At 43.8% G+C, this 24,430-nt stretch overlaps 1 protein-coding gene across 1 annotated transcript in view; it reads right to left on the bottom strand.

Moving 5' to 3' along the window:
• Positions 1 to 24,430, bottom strand: part of nrxn3b (neurexin 3b) — a 379,196-nt gene that overhangs the window by 248,065 nt on the left and 106,701 nt on the right. The window contains exons 6-8 of the mRNA XM_038968054.1: positions 22,531 to 22,692; positions 2,760 to 3,008; positions 2,098 to 2,287 (exon numbers count right to left, since the gene is read on the bottom strand). Of these exons, the coding sequence (XP_038823982.1) occupies positions 2,098 to 2,287; positions 2,760 to 3,008; positions 22,531 to 22,692 (601 nt within the window). The remainder of the gene's footprint in view (positions 1 to 2,097; positions 2,288 to 2,759; positions 3,009 to 22,530; positions 22,693 to 24,430) is intronic.

Genomic DNA, 24,430 nt, shown 5'->3' with positions numbered 1-24,430 from the left:
CTAAAGAAGCATTATGATATGAAGAAAATGTATTTCAGAAGAACAGAATAGGAATTGGCCTACTGTATGTTATCTGGCTATGCGCCATGCCAGAAAGGATGTAGGCCTGTTCATTTGGCAGACAAGATATGCTTGTAAGTCATTTTGCCACTATTTTACATTATAAACTGGGTGGTCCAAGCCCTGAATGCTGATTGCCTGAAAGCTGTGGTATATCAGACTGTATACCAGAGGGTATGACAAAACATTTATTTTTACTGTTCCAATTATGTTTGTAACCAGTTTATAATAGCAATATAATAGCAAACTTCTGTGGTTTGTGGTATATGGCCAATCCAAGCAGTCAGCGTTGCGTCGTGCCTAAGAACAGTCATTAGCCGTGGTATATTTGCCATATATCACACCCCCCCATGCGTTATTGCTTAACTATACCATGGCATTGTTGAATACTAGTTTCTGATTAACTTGAAGGGCTTGAAGAGTGGACATTATTTAAGTGATAATGCCAGAGAAGCCGGTGTTTGGATGATATATTGGTATGGGTGTTGTTAGGTCCGAGACTAAACCGTGCCAATATCTCCTCCAAACACTGGCTTTGAGGGCATCATCACTTTTATACAACGGGTTACCAACATATTCAAATAATGATAGACATATTTCATTTTCATTATTCATACAATTTCATCCTTCCACAGGATATAGTCCCGACACAAATCTAGGGATGGGGGGGTGGGGATTTTCCGGCAGGGGGGGGGATTTTCGGCACAACACCGGCCCTGTTGGTAATCCGCTGTATAAAAGTGATAATGCCCTCAAGGCCGGTGTTTTGAGGATATAGTAGCCCGGTTTGCAGGTCCGAACTCTACATACCATGGGTTCTCCAACCCTGTTCCTGCCGCTACCTAGTGCTTCATTTGGGAAGGCTAGACCAATTATGTACCAGAGACATCTTAAAAATGTTTAAATATATTTTTTTCTGCGTAATATGCTATGTATTGTATAACGGCCCAATCATTATTTTAATTCCGTATTTTTTTCGGGATTGTGCTCATATATAGGAATATGCATATGCACTGAGTGTCCCAACCATTAGGAACACCTTCCTAATATTGAGTTCCACCCCCCTTAAACCCTCAGAACAGCCTCAATTTGTCAGGGCATGGTCTCTACAAGATGTCGAAAGCGTTCCACAGGGATGCTGGCCCATGTTGACTCCAATGCTTCCCACAGTTGTGTCAAGTTGGCTTAGATGTCCTTTGGGTGGTGGACCATTCTTGATACTCAAGGGAAACTGTTGAGCGTGAAAAACCCAGCAGCTTTGCAGTTCTTGACACAAACCGGTGTGCCTGGCACCTACTGCCATACCCCCTTTAAAGGCACTTAAATATTTCCTCTTTCCCATTCACCCTCTGAATCCATGTCTCAATTGTCTAAAGGCGTAAAAATCCTCCTTTATCGGGTCTCCTCACCTCCATCTACACTGATTTAAGTGGATTTAACAAGTGACATCAGTCTATGCCATGAAAAGAACAGGTGTTCTTAATGTTTTGTACACTCAGCGTATGCATAAGCTCTAATATGCGAGTAGTGTTTTGACTGAACCATCACCTTAGAAAGTGCTGTCCATTTTGTTGTGTTAGGCTTCGGGAACAACATCCACAACTACAACTACCAACATCCACAACTACTAACATCCACAACAACCATGTTCCCACTCAGTTTCAACCTGTTGTTGAACTTCTTTCTTCACATTGATCATCACAGTGAGGTGAGTTTTAAAAGCATGACACTGTTTTGATGATAAGTGTTTGATGTGATTTTCGATTGCATTTGCATTGATGTCAGAGTGGTTAGAGGGACAATAGAGCCCTGAGTACCAGGCCATTAGGACCTGATGCTCGTTAGTGAGTTGGGTACCACCAACGTATGTCCAGAGTGCATAAGAGGAGATTACCGTGACTCAAAGGTCACGTGGAATTTGACTGCGGTCATGACTCATGACTGCCGGTGTGGCGGTAATACGGTCACCGCAACAGCCCTACCACCTCTTCCTCCTCCTCCTCCTCCTCCCACTCCACCCCACCCCTCTCTCCTCACCTGAACGTCCATCCCTCTGTATGTCCACGTGGTGCCAGGCTCCATCATTGACCTTGTTCTGGGTGGCTTTGACCTTGATAGTGCCTGAGCCCATGTCCAGCAGCAGATACAGCCCTCCATCCAGCAGCTCTACAGCAAAGAAGTCTACTTTGTTGTTCTTCTTCCCTGCTGCGTCACGCCGGTCCTGGGCCTGGAAATTAGGTGAGGTACTGAGTCTTCTGACTAACGGGAAGCAATAAGCCCAGAGGGGGTGTGGTATATGACCAATATATCACAAACCCCCGCGGTGCCTTATTACTATTATAAACTGGTTAAGAACCTAATTGGAGCAGTAAAAATATGTTTTGTCATACCCGTGGTATATCAGACCGTATACCACGGGTATGACAAAACATTTGTTTTCACTGTCAGCCAATCAGCATTAAAGGCTCGAACCACCCAGTTTCTAAAGCTCTACATCAAGGCTCTTTAGCCGAAACTTTGGTCAGATAAATCCACAGCAGGGAAATATGAGTGTGTGCCTTTCTTTTACAGTTCTACACTTACTAGAAGCAGAACACCAGCACACGGGTAATCTAATCTCACAAACATTTAATGGATCATTAAACCAACATGTGGGTCTTCATCAGACCTTCATCAGGGTATTTCATTAGTTAGGTTACCTTGCCGTGGGTGAACAGGATGAGTCCGTTGGGCTCTGAGGTCCGGAAGTCGAAGGAGATAGAACCCATTCTCTTGGTGTTCCACTTGGGGAGGCTGAGGTAGGAGTCAGGGCTCTCGAAGTTGATAGGGTCCAGGGTGGCCACGTTCTCACACTTAAACACCACGTCACCCTGGAGCTTCATCTTGGGGTCTACGATGCGGGCCAGACGGGAGAGCTCCAGACGGATGTCGTTATTCTTGTAGACCACCTGGAGGGAGTGGAGGAGAAGAGAGATCATTAGGGACAATATTCTAGGTCCATATATGGAAAAAAGGTATATGTTGTTTTTTTAACTGTTGAGTAATATGTTGGTCCTCTTTTGAAGATTCAAGGAGTAGCAGACAGGAACAATAAACTCAATAAGAGGAGAGATGGAAAAAAGAAAGAGGGAAACGTATCATATTATACTGTACTCATCATTTTTTTCGAGATTTTAGGTTCTATTCCAATGTCAAATGTAGTTTATATGGAATTGTATGAGTTTTCTATGAAATGGGTTTTTGTATAATATGGGGTTTTATATAATATGTTGGTCGTATTTTAAACACATGAATCCAATATCCATTTTCATTTCCCATTTTTACTGTAATCTGCCCATATGCAGAAAGATCACATGCTAACAATATGATTGAACACTTGCCTGCACCGCAGGATATGCAAAAGAGCTTTGAGATTTACATAAATTCACTGAAAGCCCACACTAACACATGGTTATATCAACAGTATTGCACTACTTTTGGCCAGCTAATAGCCGAATGACCAATAAGCAACATAATGAACTAAACATTCAAATTCCATTGCGGCAAGATCATTTTGCTGTGACAATATCAGTCAAATTAAGATCCTACATCTGTATGACAAGATCCTTGGATTACTTGCAAAGCACTGGTGCTCTAAGACTGTGCCTGGTCCCAAGTGGCACCCTGTTCCCTACATAGTGCACTACTTTTGACCATAAGAACCCTATGCGCCCGGTTCAAAAGTAGTGCAGTACGTAGGCAATTACAGTAGGTGCCATTTGGGACGCAGACTGATTCCCCAGGGATATCAATGCCCCTGTATATACCACCATCTATTTATTCATGCATAACCCCCCCCCCTTCGTTTAATGCACACTGAGAGAAGAACGCCGCACCAGCAGTACAGTCAAATACAACACAAATGACAGAAAAAAAGAGAGGCAGAATTGTCAATTAAAATCCATTCAGGCGGAAAATTGAAGGTTCTCTTTTTTTTCTCTGCTAAGGAAGAATAAGAGTATCTCTCTTTCTCTCTCTCTCCTATCTCCTTCCCTCTCTCTCCTATCTCCTATCTCCTTCCCTCTGTCTCTCTCCCTCTCTCCCCCTCTCTCTCCTATCTCCTTCCCTCTCTCTCTCCTAAATCCTTCTCTCTTACTCTCTCTCTCCTATCTCCTTCCCTCTCTCTTTCTCCCTCTCTCACACTCACTGTCTCTGCCTCCCTCTCCTCTCCTCTCTCCTTCCTTCCTTCCTTCCTTCCTTCCTTCCTTCCTTCCTTCCTTCCTTCCTTCCTTCCTTCCTTCCTTCCTTCCTTCCTTCCTTCCTTCCTTCCTTCCTTCCTTCCTTCCTTCCTTCCTTCCTTCCTTCCTTCCTTCCTTCCCTCTCTCTCTTTATCTCTCTGTCTCCTTCCCTCTATCTCGCTCTGGTTCTGGTATATAGGGCAGTGTGTGCATGGCAAACAGTAGTAGTAATATTTGAGAGCACAGCTGTCAGCAAACAGATTCTGCAGCTCCAGGATTACAGATAATCCTGGAAGATTTGACAGTAGATCAACACAGGGGCCCAGAGACTGGAAGGGAGGGAGGGAGATAGATAGATAGATAGAAAGATAGAGAAAGAGGGGGAAAGATAGTGAGAGAGTAGCAACAAATAATTAGAGGCAGAGATAGAGAGATAATTAGATTAGAAAAAAATGGGAAAAGGGGGAGAAAGAGGGGAGTAGAGAAAAAGAGGTAGGGAAAGAGGAGAGGATTAGTGTCCATGTACACTAGGCCACTGTATGTCACTAGGGAGCTTTTGGACAAGGTGGTGTTTGTGTAAAACAACATCTGTAACCAACACTAAACACAGTCTACCTAGGGCAATTCCACGGAAACGGAATTGGAGACTCACTTTATGCCAACAAAAACCATTGAATTCAAAGTTTAACATACAACTCCATGCACAATGACTGACTTCTCTGAATCATTTTCACAGTAAATAAAACATTAACATTTACTGGAAATGAAAACTGTGCAGATGCAGAAGTTTTGTAACAGAATTACGGTAAAATCTCCCCCAGTTTTATTCTGTTACCAGACTTTGTATCTGCACAGTTCGTCCTGTAAATGTGTTTTTGTCAAATGTTCAGTGGAAATTGTTTAAAGTAGTGATTGTACATATGATTTGTTTAACATTGAAATCAATGGTTTTTGTTTGGTATACACTACCGGTCAAAAGTTTTAGAACACCTACTCATTCAAGGGTTTTTCTTTATTTTTACTATTTTCTACATTGTAGAATAATAGTGAAGACATCAAAACTATGAAATAACACATATGGAATCATGTAGTAACCATAAAAAGCATAACTTCCTTTCACGGACAACGATTAGCCAGCTAGTTAACATTAGCCTTCTACATCTAGCTACATGTTGAACTTCCATCCTCTCAGGCTAGGGGCACAACAATGTATAAATTAATGGTTGGATCACAATCGCCATTATAATCATTAGCCAGTACAGAGAATTAAGTAAAACCACAAGTCTAAATCCCTATCTCCATCCATGGCTAATTTAGGAAAGGGTCAATTTTAGCTATCTAGCTAGCCACCGGAGGACAATGACACAACGAGATGCAACAATTCAATGTTTTTCTGTCAGTGAGGTTTGGCATCAGGTGTTATGTGATCGGTGTGAAGCCAAATCCAAATTCACTCAGTTTAGCGCAATACTGATTGGCTATTATAAAAAATTGAAAAAATGAACAAGGGAGGCGAAATGCTCGCTGGCTTCCCTTGCATTCAATGCTATGGGCGGCAACAATGTCATACTCTTTTAGACCAGACAGCATCAGATAGCTAGGCTACACATACCGAGACAGAGGGGCGTTGTTTCTTTCGCTCGGATGCTTTCTCCAGTGAGATACATTCAGCCTCTTGCGAATTGAAGGACATTTATGAAACACAGATACATTATTTTGTTTATTTTTTTTCTTGGGCAATTTCTTTTGGGGGAAGCCTGGCTTCCCTTGGCATCCCATGAATACATGGCGCTGACCCTCCGGCTTAGTTTGACAGTGAGAAGTGGCCTTTAACACCACCATTCCTTGCCCCGTTATTCAAGGACGCACTAATCCAACACAATCAACCCTTCTGTACAATAATAATAAGGCTGGATAGATACATCTGGTTATGACTGGCTGGACGCTCCATTCTGCTCTGCTGGTCAATAACCTAATGGAAATTATGTTAGAAAAGAGAGATTGGCCTCCCCGCACCCCTCATCTCTCCTCTAGCTGCCTTTGTTGTGATCTCAGCTTTATTATGCTATCCATAGGCCGTCCCTGCTGTCCCCTAGCCACACTGGGGCCATTCACAATACAACCACAGCCTTTAACGTGTCTGATTCTCCATCTCTGCTCCTCCATCTCTCCTCCTTCTCCAGCTCTCCTCCTCCTCCTTTGGCCCCTTTTCCTCCTCTCTCCTCGTCCTTGTCTCCGTCCTCCTCCAGCTCTCCTCCTCTCTCCTCCTCCATTTCCCCCTTCTCTCTCCATCTCTCTCCTCCACCTCTCCTCTTACATTTCCTCCTTCTCTCTCCACCTCTATCCTCCTCCTCCGTGAGATGACATATTGATCAATGTCGGGAGCAGAGACACAGACTAATCTACTATAGATCAGTGCAAGTCCTCTCTGCCCCTTCTTTCCCCGTTCACACCGGCTGCCTGTCTCTTTGTCTGCCTGCCTCTCTCACTCCATCTCTCCCTTCCTCCCTCTGTGGCTGCCTCTATCTCTCTCCCCCTCCCTCCTGTCCTCTTCTACTCTCTACCTGCCTGCCTCTCTCTCTACTTGCCTCCCTGCCTCCCTCTTTACATACCTCCCCTCCCTCTCTCCTTCCGATGATTTTGACTTAGTATTCATAAGAGGAAGGAATAAAGACACAGGCCAGTCCCCGCAGCTACATTTAAAGAAGTAAACACACACTGTGTTTAAGCTAGCTAGAGGACTCAATCCCATCTCTCCAGAGAGCGGTGAGAGTAATGAAAACAAAACAGAGCTAGATCGATGGTACAATGAGCCTGTGCGTAAATATGATTTGAAATTGGATGACAGCAGGGATTAGGGATTTGAAAGGAGGTGTATGATCCAGATAAAATGTGATATAATAAGCATTATTGGAAATCATTATTCTTATTCCTGGGTGGGGGTGATGAAATTGATTGTCGATGTGTGGGTAAATAGGGGTGTAATTAAGATGAATTTGTGAGGTTATTGTAACACTAGCTCACCTAGGTGGAGGCTGTAGGGATGTCACAGCGTTACAGTACAGTAAGATATACTGACTTTAGAAAAGCAAAGGCCACATGGTCTTAGGCCTGTTTCCCGACCCCAGATTCATCCCAGCCCTCCACACAAAGACAGGGCACAAAGCTATGTATGTATTATGGATGTGTGGGGCTAGCTTTACAGAGAGACAGAGAGGCCACATACGTGTGTGTCTCTCTATGGCATAGCTTGCTGGGTATACCCTCAGGGGTCAGAGGTCAGAGTCCAGAGGAGCATCCCATGAAGCATTTAGCTGTGTCTGTGCCTCTGAGAAAATATACTGTAGGATTTGTGCTGTGTGTGGTTCGTATTACAAAACAGAAATGAGCAGAGACTGTTTGATTAAAAAAAGCCTGCTTTGGTGAAAATACAACATGGCTGATGATGCCTTTTAGGATGACGAGGGCAGTATGTTCATCCGAAATGCCAAATGTTGGTCTCTCCCTCCCTCCCTCTCCCTCCCTCTCCCTAATCCCTTCCATCCCTCCATCCCTGCCTCTCTTTCCCTTCCTCCTTCCACAAACTGGGTGACAGTATAGTAGGCGCAAGAGAGTTGAGCTGCAATACAAGATGCTTCCTTAGAGCCCTAGCCTGCCTGTCTTGGCACTGGTGCCCTGTGGACGCCAGGAGGCATGGCCTCCACCGCTACCGCCTCTGATCACTGGCTTACGTCACGTGACTGCTGGCCCACATGGCTGGGCACAAGGGGGATGGAGGCATGACGCTATCGTCCCTATGCCTAGGGGGGTGGAGGAGTGCAGAGGAAGTAGAGAAGACAGGAAGACAATACCGTAGCATCCTCTTTTATTCCCAGCCAGCGAGAGAGGGAGGGCGGAAAGGAGGGAGAAAGGGATGGCAGAAGGGAGGGTGGGATTCATTGCTATCGATCAGCTCTTTCTCTGTGGAGCAGTGGAGCTTAGCTGTACTCTGTGGGTTTACTCTTCAAAGAAAAAAGAGAGAGAGAGAGAGAGAGAGAGAGAGAGAGAGAGAGAGAGAAGCTGGGCAGGGATGAGTCTAACCCCCCTTCTCTTGACCCACTCTATCCCTCCTTAATCCTCTGTTACAGCTCTGGCCTGACATTAGAAAAGCAGTGGAAGAGAAAGACACTGATGAAGCGTGATCCAACCATCCAGCCAGTGGGCCCAAATTAACTGAATCATCGCTCATCAGCTGTGTACAGAGCAGGAGAGGGCGGGAGGAGGAAGGAACGGAGGAGGGCTTGACAGACAGACAGACAGCGAGGAAGAAAGAGGCAATTAAAGCAATAGGGAGAGAGAGAGAGAGAGAGAGAGAGAGAGAGAGAGAGAGAGAATGGCAATGTGTTATCAAGCAGAGTTTATGGGTCCATACAGAGCCAAGGCAGGGTGGGCATGGTTGTAAGGGTCGTACCCTGCAGTCAGTCAAGCCAGGGTTGGCATGCAGTAGAATGCACCATGCTGTGCTTGCGTCCCAAATGGCACTATATTCCCTGGGCCCTGGTCAAAAGTAGTGCACTAAATAGGAAATAGGGTAGCATTTGGGACATATCCTATGACTCTTCACTCCCCCAGTCACATGGTGATTCATTATAATGCTGTAGAGGTAACCACTCTGTAAACAGATTAAGGGGCGGACTGGGACCAGGAATTGACCCTGGCATTTCTAACACACCAGATCTTTTTTTCCCCTTAAGGCCCCCAAACCTGCCAATTTTTTTCCTTGAGAACCCCATTATTAGCCAGATAATTATAATTTTGCACAAAAAACTGAAGTTAGACAGGCTCACTGGGCAAAAAATGGACCAGTCCATCTAGCATTTGTCCGAAATGCTAGATGACCAGTCCGCCCCGGGGTCTTATGAGGAACAGGGTCTTAGACCTAGTTTCCTGACCCCAGATTAATCACAGCCCCCTCAGTCATTCTCAATGGAGAATCATGTTTTTGTGAATCGTATCAGCAGTCTGTGGCATAGACCTACCCTCAGAAAGTCAAGAATGGAAAGGCTTTGGTTAAGTTCCTCCCTGACTACATTGCAGACGCCAAGTCTTACAACTCCCAGATACGTATTTAACATATCAGCTAACCACATATGATATAGCGATCTGATGCCCAACTGCAAAGTCGATGATGTGGCACACAACCATTGGTTGATGCAGCGCAACACTTATGCAGCTATTCGGGCAAGAACTCAACCTTTGCTACTATCAGAAATGCACACGGCACCTGTTCCTCTGATTTCAACAAACTCACCTGAGAAATCATCAGGTGCCAATTCACACTGTGAAACTTCTATGCCTGGTTTTACATAGGCAGCCCAGTTCTGATCTTTTTTCACTAATTGGTCTTCACATCAGATCTTTTTCAGATCTGATTGGTCAAAAAGATACGAATTGGGCTGCCTGTCTAAATGCACCCAATGTCCCTTGGGTTCAAAGCACACAAGCATTTCACTACACCTGCAACAACATCTGCAAAACACACGTATGTGACCAACATACATTTTTGATTTGATTTGATAAGGTTCTGGGACAATAAGCATCTCAGAGTATAGAACTGCTGATCTAGAATCAGTTTAGTCTTTTAGATCAGCACACTAAAGCCTTCTTCACACTGCAGACTTTAATGCTCAAATCAGTTTGGTTTTTCAAATCCATTTTGGAATACTGACTGTCCAAACAGCAAGTTACAAGTGACCAAATCAAATTTGGGTGTGTTCAGGCAGCAGTCATTTGCTGACATGGTTACGCTAGTAGTCATAGTAAAGGGAAAGAGGGATACCTCGTCAGTTGTACAACTGAATGCATTCAACTGAAATGTGTCTTCCGCATTTAACCCAACCCCTCTGAATCAGAGAGGTGCGGGGGGGGCTGACATAATCGACATCCACGTCTTCGGTGCCCGGGGAACAGTGGGTTAACTGCCTTGCTCAAGGGCAGAACTACAGAATTTTACCTTGTCAGCTCGGGGACCTTTGGATTACTGTCCCAACGCTCTAATGACGTGGGTATGCGCAGTGGTGTAGGGTGATTGGTGGAGGTGCTTTTGCGTCCAATCCCTCACAAGTTACACTACAGTTTTAGAACACCTACTCATTCATGGTTGTTCTTTATTTGTACTATTTTCTACATTGCAGAATAATAATGAAGACATCAAAACTATTAAATAACACATATGGACTCGTGTAGTAACCCCCTAAAAAGTGTTAAACAAATCAAAATATATTTTACATTTGAGATTCTTCAAATTGCCACCCTTTGTCTTGATGACAGCTTTGCACACTCTTTGAATGTTCAAAATCATAGCGTTAGCACACTTTAAAAGCCTCCAAGGATAAGTTGTTCAAACAAGTAATTTTTGGCTAGCCACAGCAGTCAACACAGCAGTCAACACAGCAGGCAACACAGCAGTCAACACAGCAGTCAACAGTAGTTGTTCAGCTTTCTGACACACCTGTTCTTAGGTATTGTTGTTCTGTTCCGTGACCTAAGACCAGGTGTACTCATTATTCAGTTTCCGTTGCAAAATATTTTGTCTGTTGCAAATGTAAAACAAAAAATGGCTCTCAGAATTTAAAACCCCTCTCATGATCTCACTTCTCTCTATGGAACCCTCAAATGGAGGATAATTATATGGTCTACTCACACAAGTTGGTGTTCTCACCAGTTCCAGATTATACAGTGCATTCGGAAAGTATTCAGACCCCTTGACTTTTTCCACATTTTGTTACGTTACAGCCTTATTCTAAAATGGATTAAATCGTTTTTTTCTCATCAAGCTACAAACAATACCCCATAATGAGAAAGAAAAAACGTCTCTGCAGATCCTCTCAAGCTCTGTCAGGTTGGATGGGGAGCGTTGATGCACAGCTATTTTCAGATCTCTCCAGAGATGTTCGATTGGGTTCAAGTCCGGGCTCTGGCAGAGCCACTCAAGGACATTAATAGACTTGTCCCGAAGCCACTCATGGGTTGTCTTGGCTGTGTGCTTAGGGTCATTGTCCTGTTGGAAGGTGAACCTTCACCCCAGTATGAGGTCCTGAGAGCTCTGGAGCAGGTTTTCATCAAGGATCTCTTTTCTTGCTCTTTCATTTTTCCCTCGATCCTGACTAGTCTCCCAGTCCCTGCCTGGGATGCTGCCACCACCATGCTTCACCGTAGAGATGGTGCCTGGTTTCCTCCAGATGTGAAACTTGACATTCAGGCCAAAGAGTTCCATCTTGGTTTCATCAGACCAGATAATCTTGTTTCTCATGGTCTAAGAGTCCTTTATGTGCCTTTTGGCAAACTCCAAGTGGCCTGTCATGTGCCTTTTACTGAGGAGTTGCTTTCGTCTGGCCACTCTACCATAAAGGCCTGATTGGTGGAGTGCTGCAGAGATGGCTGTCCTTCTAGAAGGTTCTCCCATTTCCACAGAGGAGCTCTGGAGCTCTGTCAGAGTTAACATTTGGGTTCTTGGCCTCCCTGACCAAGACCCTTCTCCCCCTGATTGCTCAGTTTTGCTGGGCGGCCAGCTCTAGGAAGAGTCTTGGTGGTTCCAAATTTCTTCCATTTAAGAATGATGGAGGCCACTGTGTTCAGATCTGTACCTCGACACAATCCTGTGTCAGAGCTCTACGGACAATTCCTTCGACCTCATGGCTTGGTTTTTGCTCTGACATGCACTGTCAACTGTGGGACCTTATATAGACAGTTGTGTGCCTTTTCAAATAATGTCCAATCAATTGAATTTGCCACAGGTGGACTCCAATCAAGTTGTAGAAACATCTCAAGGATGATCAATGGAAACAGGATGCACCTGAGCTCAATTTTGAGTCTCATAGCAAAGGGTCTGAATTATGCGATATTGTTATTATGCACTTTGTCATTATGCGGTATTCAAATCAAATCAAATGTATTTATATAGCCCTTCTTACATCAGCTGATATATCAAAGTGCTGTACAGAAACCCAGCCTAAAACCCCAAACAGCAAGCAATGCAGGTGTAGAAGCACGGTATTGTGTGTAGCTTGATGAGGATCATTTTTAGAACAAGGCTGTAACATAACACCATTTGGAACAAGGGAAGGGTTCTGAATACTTTCCGAATGCACTGTATGTGTGTGTTGTTGTTGTTTTTAATATAAAACTCAAATTCTGAACTTTAAGCCTCTGGTCAGAATGAGAGCCTATTTCATTATTCAGGTATTCAACACATCAGCAGCTGATTAGTCCAGAAGTTGGACCAAAGACATCCATGGACCAATCCCGTGTTGAGTTACCGATGGACAAAAGTGTGTTCCTTTTTCAGACGCCCCGTTGCTGCTTTGATCACGTCGGAGGAAATTACACATTGCAGTTACACAACTTCTTGACTTTTTGGTAGTGATGGGAAACCGATGTTTTCTGAATCTTTTGAGTCTTTCACCAAATTGTGTCGAAAAACGGTTCATTGCTCAAAGCTTTTAACACAATGCTCATTAGTGACATCTGTTGGTCAGGAATAAACATGTTTGACGTTTATATAGAAGTTAATTATTTTTCTCTAAATCCATCAAAACTTTGTGGCGCAATGGATAGGTCCGATTATTAAACTAAAGTTAGTTTGAATGTGAGGTTCGCATTTCACACCCTGCGTACCTTTTTGCCTGTTTTTAAATAATTTTTTAAATGTGCATTTGTGGTATTATTTAGGATGCTGAAGACAAAAGATTATCATAGACTACAGTAAAATGAACAAACTATTTGAACAACAATGTGCTAGATAGTGTGATTTCACAGAAAAGAAGTATCCTGAAGCTGTGGTATCTGATTAGTTCCTAATCCTTGACCCTAGTTCAGGTGGTATGTGATGAAAAGTGCATTTGTGAATAATGTCCAGTACAGGTCGGCGTTTCAAAGCAACTTGGCATCAAAGAAGCACCAGTGTGCTGATACTGACCATTTGTCGGCACAGATGTTCTGTTTACATAGCAGGTTAGGATAGTTAACGTAGCAAGTTAGTGAATTAACGTAGAAGGTTAGGAAAACTAACGCAGCAGGTTAGGTGAATTCACCTCGACTAACCTGTACCACCTCACATTGACTCTCTACCGGTACCCCCTGTATATAGCCTCATTATTGTTATTTTATTGTTGCTCTTTTATTTTTAACTTTAGTTTATTTGGTCAATATTTTTCTTAACTCTTATTTTCTTAAAATTGCATTGTTGGTTAAGGGCTTGTAAGTAAACATTTCATGGTTAGGCCTACCTACACCTGTTGTATTCGGCGGATGTGACAAATAACATTTTATTTTATTTTAATTTGTGTAGCAGGTTAGGTGAATGAGGTTAAGGTTAGGAAAAGGGTTAGGGTTTAAAGCTCTGCATGGCAATGCGATGTCTGCAGTGGCCATACAGCATAATTTACTGCGATGCAGCCTCTGCAGACGTCAGGGCTTTCATACTTATTGCGCTTAGCGGAGCAGAGCAGAGCTGTTATGAAGGAAGTTGTCAAGGAAGTGAGTTTGTGTTTATACAGGACGTACTGCCCCCACCTACCGTCAACCAATCATGTCAACGCGGAGCTATACTGTACTATAAGGAGCCCTCGGCGTTGATACAACAAAAAGATTCGCGCACAGCAATGCGGTATAGAGCTTGATTTGGCCACTGCATGCCCAGTTTATGCATAAATTGGCTTTTAGGCTTAGCTACAATGCTACTGTTGTCAAAACTGTTGTCCCCGACGCGACCACTAGACAGAGCTGTAGGCCTACTCCATCTAGGCACAACGGTAGAAATGTAAACAAACCATCTGTGGTGACAAACATCAGGATCATAACACAGGTTGTCTTTATTGCACAGCTCAGATGTTTGTTATATCATATGGATACAATATGGATGTGGTTCCTGAGAACACTTAGGGCTCGTTTCTCTGCCCAGTCGTTGCTGATGCATGCCAGATCTTACAATGCCTAGATAGGTATTGAACTATCAGCTAACACATCATATGTTATAGCAAACTGGTGCCCGACGGCACAGCTGCTCCAGTTTCAACTGTTCTGCCTGCGGCTATGGAACCCTGACCTGTTCACCGGACGTGCTACCTTGTCCCGGACCTGCTGTTTTCGACTCTCTCTCTACCGCACCTGCTGTCTCTAACTCTGAATGATCGGCTATGAAAAACCAACTGACATTTACTCCTGAGGTGCTGACCTGTTGCACCCTCTACAACCACTGTGATTATTATTATTTGACCCTGCTGGTCTTCTATGAACATTTGAACATTTTGGCCATGTTCTGTTATAATCTCCACCCGGCACAGCCAGAAGAGGACTGGCCACCCCTCAGAGCCCGGTTCCTCTCTAGGTTTCTTCCTATGTTCCTGCCTTTCTAGGGAGTTTTTCCTAGCCACGTGCTTCTAGAGCTGCATTGCTTGCTGTTTGGGGTTTTAGGCTGGGTTTCTGTACAGCACTTTGTGACATCAGCTGATGTAAAAAGGGCTTCATAAATACATTTGATTGATTGATGGAGTCGATGACGTGGCGCGCAACCATTGGTTGATGCATGCGATGTTTGAGCTGGGGATTGCGACCTTATCCAACATAGAATGGCACAGATAACGGTCGTGTTCCCCTGCTCAGACGCTGCATGCATCAACCAATGGTTGCGTGACACGTCATCGACTGACAGTTTGCTATAACATGTGATGTGGTTAGCTGATGCGTAAAATACCTATCAAGGCTTTGTAAAATCTGTCATGCATCAGCAACACCCATGCAGAGGAACCTGCCCAATATGTGCCAATTAAAGATCATGACTAATCAGATGCAAAGCCCAATTATAGCCTAATCCAGCCCAGGTGTGGAGCCTGGTTGGTTGTTAAAAGCTACCTCAGTTTCATAAATTGTAGCATAGCAAAGGAACATTGCCCCTCTAACATACAGATTTACATTAGTGATTGGTGTGGGCTTTATGATGGCAACCATTCTCAGGGTAACGTTAAAGCAAGTGATTTTGTTCTTACTGGTGGTAAACTTCATCTCTCCTGCTTTTTCACATACTTACAGCACTGACCCATGGCAACGACAACTTACAAACCGAATGCCCCAAATTGGCAATCTGCCCTTTAAACAGCATCAACGTCACCAACAAACCATTTCCAGACCAGTTCCAGTGAAAACTGTCGCTGTGACGTGCTTTTCAGACTACATGGAGATAGTCGTGAATGCTGATTTGTTTAAAATTGGTATGCTTATCGACATGGCTGACCTGCGCCTTGGCGTTGAACAGTACCAAGCTCAAGAGTCCTGTAGGGCTACAGTTTCAGCAGCCGGAGATGAGTACAGAATATTTGCAGCACTATCGGACTGTGGAACCAAGCACATGGTAAGCACGGTGAAATTGATTCAATAGTATACTTCTCGGAATGACCTTCTCTTAGTTTCTGCTTTGTGACTCCACAGTTGAACGAAGACTCCTTGATCTACACAAACCTCCTCAGATATACACCCAGTAACACTTCAGATGGGGTTATTGGAATGGATGGCGCTGTAATCCCAATTGAGTGTCACTACGAAAGGTGAGTTTAGGCTATACTGTTGTATTGTGATTGCAGTACTGCGTCGGCCTACTAGTTTGCTTGTCTTAACTCTGTGCTCTTTGTTTCAGGAAGTACAGTTTGAACAGTGCCTCTCTCCAGTCGACCTGGATCCCCTTTACCGCCACAGTGTCTGCTGAGGACACCCTGCAGTTCTCCTTGATGCTCATGACAAGTGGGTGTATATAAATCCTGGGCTGCATTGGGCAGAGCCACAACTGCCCCTCTGACATGCAGAATATGGTATCACTTCAGACCCCTTTTAATTGGTAACATTTTATCAGCAATTGTCTATACACTTTGCCTACTAAATATGGCTCTGTTAACAATCCCCTCAATTTTATACCTTTTAACCCCTTCATAGATGCTAACTACTTTTAGTTCCTATTGACGGTAGTATCTTCTGGCCGGGTTTGTTTTAAGTGCCCCGACACTTGTTCTGGTAAGATCCTATCGGTATGTTCTCTCTGCATGGTGTTTTGGGAACGCATGTTACATCTTCTGCCGTTGTAGGAAAGATGCATCCTTAAAATGCTGAGTTCAATTGGGGAAACCGGGGCCCTGAATGTTAACTTGACGCTTGCGGTATGGTATTGGAAACATAAGGAATGTATTCATATCAGTGAAATCATTTTCAAAATGTTAAATTGCTCCACCTTTATATTACTACACACTTTATATGGCTATATTTCCATGTTACATTGCTTGTTTACATGAAAGCAAAACTGTGCTAATTACCCATCTGCGTCTCCAAACACCCGTGTTACCACTGAAAAATACTGTTGGCTGCAACTTAACATTGCAGTTGTGAAATTATTTGGATGTGATATACCATGGGGCTTTATGTACATAGAACTATACCGCAGTTGAGAATCTAATCACATTTTAAATGGTGTTTATGGCTGACTGAGCCAATTTGCCTTAATGCATGTAAGGTCCTTGGACTTCAAGGAGTCAAGTTGGGCTCATTCAGTCCGTTTTTGGGATAACCTTCTGGCACTTCCTGTCCAGTTGACTGGCTTTATGAGCGGGGTTCGGGAGTCTACTTCCTGGGTGATCCCATCAACATGGAGGTGTCTGTCAGGCTCGCTCACCACACCAGGCTCAGGGTCTTTGTTAGCAGCTGCGTGGCAACACTGGACCCTGACTGGAACTCTGTCCCCAGATACGTCTTCATTGAGAATGATGGGTAAGGGGGGTAGTAACCTTAAGTGCCTACCTAGAATGATAGTTCTCCAGCTGTCCCTATGAAAATATTTCCCCTAATGGTGCTTGGAGTGTTCTTTGTTTGGTACCAAGGAAGATTACCTAAAACCCCAATATCTAGTTTATTATCTCCCCTCCAGGTGCTTGATGGATTCCCTGTTGCCTGGCTCCAACTCCAGGTTCATGCGTAGAACCCAGGACGACAAGCTCCGGTTCCACATTGATGCCTTTAGGTTCCATCAGGAGGACAGGGCGGAGGTGAGGGCAATGTTTTAAAACCAGAGATGTTTGAGAGAACATCATGGGTACTGTAGTTGATGCTACAGTAATATAACTTACAGACATTGTTGGCTACTGTGATGCTGTGCTTTGCTCGTCCTGTTTTTCAGCTGTACATCACATGCCACCTTATGGCAGTACCTGTCATGGACCATGCAGAACCTAGCAACAAGGCATGCTCCTTCATCGATGGCAGGTGTGAGATCTGACTTTACTTAGCTACTCTTACTGGGCTGTGATTTATCCACTGGAATACTATAGTATTTGTTAAAATGGTGTGTTCTGGGTACATGACTAAATCTTCTTGCAGGTGGAAGTCCGCCGACGAGAATGATTTGTTATGTGGCCGTTGTCCAAGTCTGAATAGCCATAAGGGGATCGCTCCAGCACGCCGTCCCCTCAGTGAAAGATTAGGCATTAGCCCACCTGAACCTCCTGGTTACCACAGCAAACCCCCAGCCTCTGGCGACCACTGGCGGAGTGGGATGAAGACCAACAAAGGTATATTTGGCATCTTAATCCCTGTGTTTCTTGCCGCCTCAGAATGGGGTTTGAGGGGAGGGACCTTCTGCTCCAATAGGGTTGATGGGATGCTAGTAATTGAGGAGACTGCCTGTCTTGACTGCAAATGTGTTGGTGAGAAGTGTACTGTTTGACTCATTTTAGTGTGGCAACAGCATGCTACTTTGGGCCCCGTGATTGTCTTCCCAACCAAACAGAAGGGTACACTTCTATCACCACGGACGAAGGAAGGTGTCCATACACATGGCTTACCCTCCGCTACAGACAACGCAAGGCCTGTATCACCTAGCAGTCGTTGGAAGAGTGGCATGGACTTCAAGAGAGGTACTTTGATGTTTGCAATGGTATGATCTTATTCCTTATGTAGTGCACTACCTACAACCATAGTTGTGAAAACCTGCCCATAGGCAACAGTAACATGGGTCTGGTTTAATTGACTGACTCTTTTGGAAGTACATTTCAGATGGATAACTCTCAACAAGGCAGACATGCCAGAAAGTCGTGCTTTGAAAACCAACTTTGCAGGGAATACCTTTGCAGTGGTTTTAGTGAAGGTAGTTGAGACAAACTAGCCATTTGCAGTAATTAAAAAGAACCTCTGATCTCCAGCTTGTTAGCTACTATTTGTATTTTAATAAAGTAGAGAAGGCAGTGACTTCCTCTATGCTAAACTGACGTATTATGTACAGACATGTTAAGCCAATAGAAGGCAACCGCGATGTCTAGCCTATTGCTCAGACCATGAGGTGCTGGTCGAAAGTAGTGAACTCTAAAGGGAATAGGGTGCCATTTCAGACATCTTCATTTCTATATAGGCTAGCTACAGTAGCTGTTAATTGTACTTTTAATTCTAGGACCTTATTTTGGCCAGTCGCAAAATGCGGGTAGTCATGGGCCCAATAAACATGGTTTCGTTAGCTCTGCAACGTATGATGGCATCAGGCAGAAAGAACTGATTGAGCGAAGAGGTAATTACGTTTCTTTACTGGTTTGCATGTATGATAATTGCATATAGGGTTTCTGCTAAATAGTCATTTCTCAGAGCTGGAGCCCACCCCAGACCCTCAGTTGAATTCTACCCCTGAGCCCATTGGAGCAAAGATTACCACAGAGAAAGAGGGTCTGATTCAAGAGACGGATGACAAGCCTTTAGTAGAGAAGCATAATGACCTGGATCGGTGGAACTCATGGTACTAATTTCGAGGGAAGGATCCTGCTCATGACACTTTGGTAAGCAGGTTAGTGTTTATTGGGATGGCTCTGCAGTGGTCACTAGCAGGCACAGCCATAATCATAAAATATGCATTTTAAACGTAACATTATCCACACTGCTAACCCTAACGCCTAACCTTAAGACACAAGCTCCTTTTGCTTTATTCATTTTTACAATAGTCCATTTACTTTGCAGTTTCACAAAGCAGTTATGAAATGTTCCCAGTCCACTAAACTTTTTTTTTTTTTTTATAGAACTGGAAGTTGATGTTGCTGTGGTGACCACTTTTGGTCTAGCAGCACTCCCAACTCAGAGGATGCAAGTTCTTGAGTCCCAGCACGAGGTTGAGCCTACAACTACCAAATTACCTCCGCAGTATCCCCACATCTGCTCCTGATGCGGTGAAATATGCTGAGAACTCAACCTGTGAGACCAAACACTAAGGGGACACTCAAAGGAACACTATCAACCCAAGCAGTGGCTGTCAACCTCACTAAATAAATTCAAGCTACTTTGACTGATTTCTGTCTTTACCTTATACACTACATCTAGAGTAATTTGAAGTCTTGCCTTCAGTTGTTAAAGTGAATGTCAGCTATAGGATCCTCTTTGTTGCTTTAGGAATTTCTAGTGTGGGGTTTGAATGTAATATGGTTAACGTTATGTACAGGTAACATATTTTTTTTAAAGTGAGTGCAGATTCAGGGGTAGGGCAACTCTTCAGATGCAGCCATGATTATCTCCAGTCCTGGGTTAATATGAATCAGGTTCACAAGGGTCCTGAGCTTACATTGTGACAAACTCCAGCTATGCCAGCACAATATAGGGTCTTATGAACCAGTGCTGACTGGAACCAGCAATCAACACAGAACCCTTAATCTTCTTTTTTAACTCAATGATGTGTTTCTGAACAAAACAAGTTAGATGGGCTAAAAATGGACCAGCCCATCTGGTATTTGCTAGAGTGCCAGTCTGCCCCTGGACAGATTTACATTCCTAATACCGATGCGGTAGGTTAGCAACCAACTGTATAATTGCATCACATCTGTGCATGAAAGTGTTGGAAAAGAATCAAATGTCCCAGTAAGGTGATTACGTTCCTCCCAACTAGTGCCTTATACTATATCTAAACATTCTAAGAGGCCACTCATTTGAGCTATTAGTGTCCCCTTTGTTCTCTGCTACAATGTCTCAAGGGCAGAAGTTGCTACATCTTGTTTTAAACTTAAATTATATAATTGAGTAACTTAGATTCCTCAAGCTTAGTAAAACCGTGGTACCCAATCAGAACCCCCAAATATGAGCTTGTCACTCATTTGTAAATGTAAAACACTGTCTAGCCTCAATGGCCATCTTGATATGGCCATCCCCGTATCAATAGCTCTGTCCATGAGTTTGAGTGGTTACATTTTCCAAGTCCCATCCCTCAGGTGTTTACTAAATCAGTGGTGGGGGTGTTGCTGCTGTTCGAACTGCAGATTGCCCCTTTTAAGGTCGGCCGGGCTCTGACTCACCTCGATGCTGGTCCTTCCCCTGCCCTTCACCCAGCTGAACAAAGGAGACACTAATTTGGGTGATTAGTCGGCCGGGTCTGGTCAGGCAGAACACCTCCCTCACACACTGCCCGTCATACTGAGAACCTACCTCCTGCCCAGTCAACACACAGAGTAAAGTCACCTTGTCTTTAGTCTTATCGGTTTGACTGAGTGTTCCAGCTCCTCCACTCATTACCAGGATGCTCCTAATATGGTCGTACCCTTTCCTTTAGCTTCCTAACGAGACCCAGCCACTGGTACAGCTCTAGCTGCTGCCACAGTCACAATTACTCCAAGGTCTCTCGTAGAGGGGACTCAAGGATAGTCTGTGCTTAAAAGTCACACTGTGGCTCTTGGGTTTTCTATCCAGTAAATGGGAGTTTATTATTGGGATATGTTTATATTGGATAAAAGTGGACTGAGGATCCTATGGCTCAGTTGATTTCAGAATGGTACTTCAAAAACCGAGTTTATTGATTCCCCCATGGGCTACATAGACAGAATATACAGTATGTGTAAACTGCATTCCCGTAGTCTGCTATATACGACCATATTAACTGATTATTAGACTGTAGTGTATATAGCTGATCCCCATTGTACCGCTGTATCATTATAGCGAGCTACTCCACGTGCTCGCTAGGTGTTGGGTTGTCTCTACGATATGCTGAACACTGTATACTGTACAGTCTGTGTTAACTGCGGATCTCTGTTAAACGGCTACATTATCAAAGTACAATCTAGTTACTGCTGTATCGGTATAGCGTTTATAAAGAGCTACTCGTTACGTAATACCCAACAGAACGATGGCATTTACAGCATTCTAAAGGTCAAACTCCACATCACTGTAATCAGTACATCACACAATTAGACTCTTCGGCTGTATCCCAAATGACACCCTATTCCTTATTTAGTGTGCTGCTTTTGACCAGGGTCCATAGGGCTTTTGGGATGTAGCCTTAGTCTTCTTTCTGAAGAGCGAGAACAACATTAACTTCTTCTAATCTGAATAGTTATCTTATTTTCAACTAAATGGCTTTGTAATGGATCAATTGCCATCCTCTCTTTCAACGGTAAATAGATGTCCTTTGGGAGAGGAGCGTTGGTGATCATGAGAACTGAATACTACACTTGCAGGTTTATCAAATGTCTGTATGACGATGAGAGGATGGAGAGCGATAGTTTTAAAGGAAGAGGAAAAAGGACAACGATTTTAAAGGTCATTTCAGGCCCTGTGTGCAATGGACAAAGACTTCCTGATGATCGTCATCTTTCCACGTGCAAGAGTGCAGTGTCACGGTGACGCGAGCATGAGTAATGGCCCGACAACTTTTGAAGAAGGGATTTCATCTGAACCCTAAAATGCCTGGGAGGTCAGAGAGTACATTTTACATATCCAAAAACAACAACAATAAATTCTGTCTTATCACACCAAAATTCCCTTTCTTTGTAGTGAACATTAGGTCTGGCGTAGTCTTAAAATATTCCACTGCTGTACTACAGTCAAGCTGAGTCTACAAATGACATATGACAGGAACTATTTGGGGCCCATTTTCTCACACACAACTGCTGTGAATGTTGTGAATTAGATTAAGCTGAGGAATATTGAATGGCTGCCGAGCACTTCTTCCTCTGTCTGCCAACTCCGCAGCTTTCATTGATAATGCAATTTCATTTGTCATCACTGCTGCTGTTGCTTAGCGGAGGAAAAACCATGCTGATTTGACATATTTAATTCAACTGCTCTGACTAGCTAAGTGGAGGTGGATGCTTTGTGTGTGTGTGTGTGTGTGTGTGTGTGTGTGTGTGTGTGTGTGTGTGTGTGTGTGTGTGTGTGTGTGTACAAGCACCCTAGCGTGTTTGCATTTGTGAGTGCACCCCCAGTACCCCCAACCTGAATCTACCTCTTTCAGGCAGCCCATGAAGTTGTTGCTGACGGGAGAACCAGGTAGATCAGCCGTACTAGGACTCCCACCCACGTAGAAGAAGTCATCAGACCCCAGCATGGTGTAGTCTTCCTGGGTATACCCTGTCGTGGTGAGGATCCCATCCACGGAGATAGTCACCTGTTATAGGGGTAACACATACCAAAGCCAAACCATTACACTCTGAGGTAAAACGCTCTGTTCAATAGTATACATACACCTCTCTTCTTGGTCTGCTATGACTTGGTGTCTACAGATATCTGTTGCTGCTTACATTCAGTTAGGAATTCACTTGAGATCATCTGGGCTATTGGCTAGTAGCGTTGGTGCCTTGGAGCGACAGATTAGATTAGACTGCGTTTTGGGATCTTTTAATGGCTTTAGTCATAGGTAGGGTTCACAGGACAGGTAAAGAAAATATGTCAGAGCAGAGGCATATTTTCTTTATCTTTGATGGGTTAAGAGAATGGATTCTCGTTCGGTTTGGATAGTTCAGGTTGGGGGAGGGTTAGTAAAATGGACAAATTGCCAAGGACAACTTGCTTGTACTTGTCTTAGGTTTCAGGGTTCAATTTGTAACTATACACAGTCACTAACACACACATACTCTCTGTGTCACACACACACTCACTCTTATACACACACGTGCATTATATAGGGAGGATTATCACACAACTTCACAAATGTGCAAACCAAAGTTAACAAAAACACAAAGTAAGTTGGACATGTAAGGGGTATAAATTATTTGATGATGTCATACAAAGCATGATCAAGCCAATCGGGATACAGGGCTTATGCATCAATCAAGTCAAGGGGATTGGGAGGGACTAAAGTTAGCCACAACACATAGACACCACTGTCACCAGCATGCTACAAACACAACACACAGGGACGGGATGGGGGGATAGGACAGTGATAGTGAATGATAGGGGGAAAGTGAGTGAACATGTTAAAGTGTTAGTGGTTATGGGTGAGGAGGGTGAGAGGGTAAAGGTCATATGATGTCACCGGTCAGGAGGTGAAAGGGCGTTGATGAGCGGTGGTGGGCATGCCATGTGCCAGACTGAGTGTGTTGGAAACAACTGTCAGAGCTCCAGCAAAGAAAGGGTCGCCATTTTGTCTCTGGGACGCCATTTTGTCTCTGTTTGGTGTTTTACAGCCTGGACTGCAGTTTTGCTGCTGCTGGTTGAAGAAGAAGTCACTCTTCTTGTTTGGTTCGTGGCAGAGCTTCTGTCAGTTCTTGGCGACAGTACTCACCAAAAATGTGGAGGTTTTTATTTGGTGGAAAAACATATTTTTTATGTATCCCTAACAAAAGATCAAAAGTCAGATCTGGTGTTTCTTTTGAGACTCGTAGAACTTCTGCGAACTTCGTAGCGATGAGGAATAAAATAAAATAAAATAATAAAGTAAAAGCCGGAGTGAAAAAAGAGGAGAGGGAGGAAGGGGGTGTGGGGGAGGGAGGGGGTGTGGGGGGAGGGAGGTTGGGAGGCAAGGACGGGGAGGATATTGAGAAGTGAAGAAAGCAGTTGGTAATACAAACCCATTTCCTAATTTTTTGATAAGAAGTGTCTAGGATGAAACTCAAAGTATAAAAAGAAAAAGAAGAGGGGGGGGGGGGGGGGGGGGACACACGGCAAATCCAAAAAAAGACAATTAGAATGATATCTACCAGACAATGTAGTTTGTTTACCATAGCGTGTCCCATGCCTGATTGCTTTCCGGAAAAGGGGGAAGAAAGGAAATCAAAAGAATAGTGAACAAAACGGTTGTTAATAAGGAATGGGAAAACAAAATAAAAACCAATGATGTAGGATGATAGTTAGTACATTAGTTAGTTGTTAGTTAGATAACGGTTAGTTAGTAAGTAAATAAAATG

The sequence above is a fragment of the Salvelinus namaycush genome, chromosome 29 (assembly GCF_016432855.1).
Source record: "Salvelinus namaycush isolate Seneca chromosome 29, SaNama_1.0, whole genome shotgun sequence".
Taxonomy (NCBI): Eukaryota; Metazoa; Chordata; class Actinopteri; order Salmoniformes; family Salmonidae; genus Salvelinus; species Salvelinus namaycush.
This window is presented reverse-complemented; position numbering and strand designations above follow the sequence as displayed.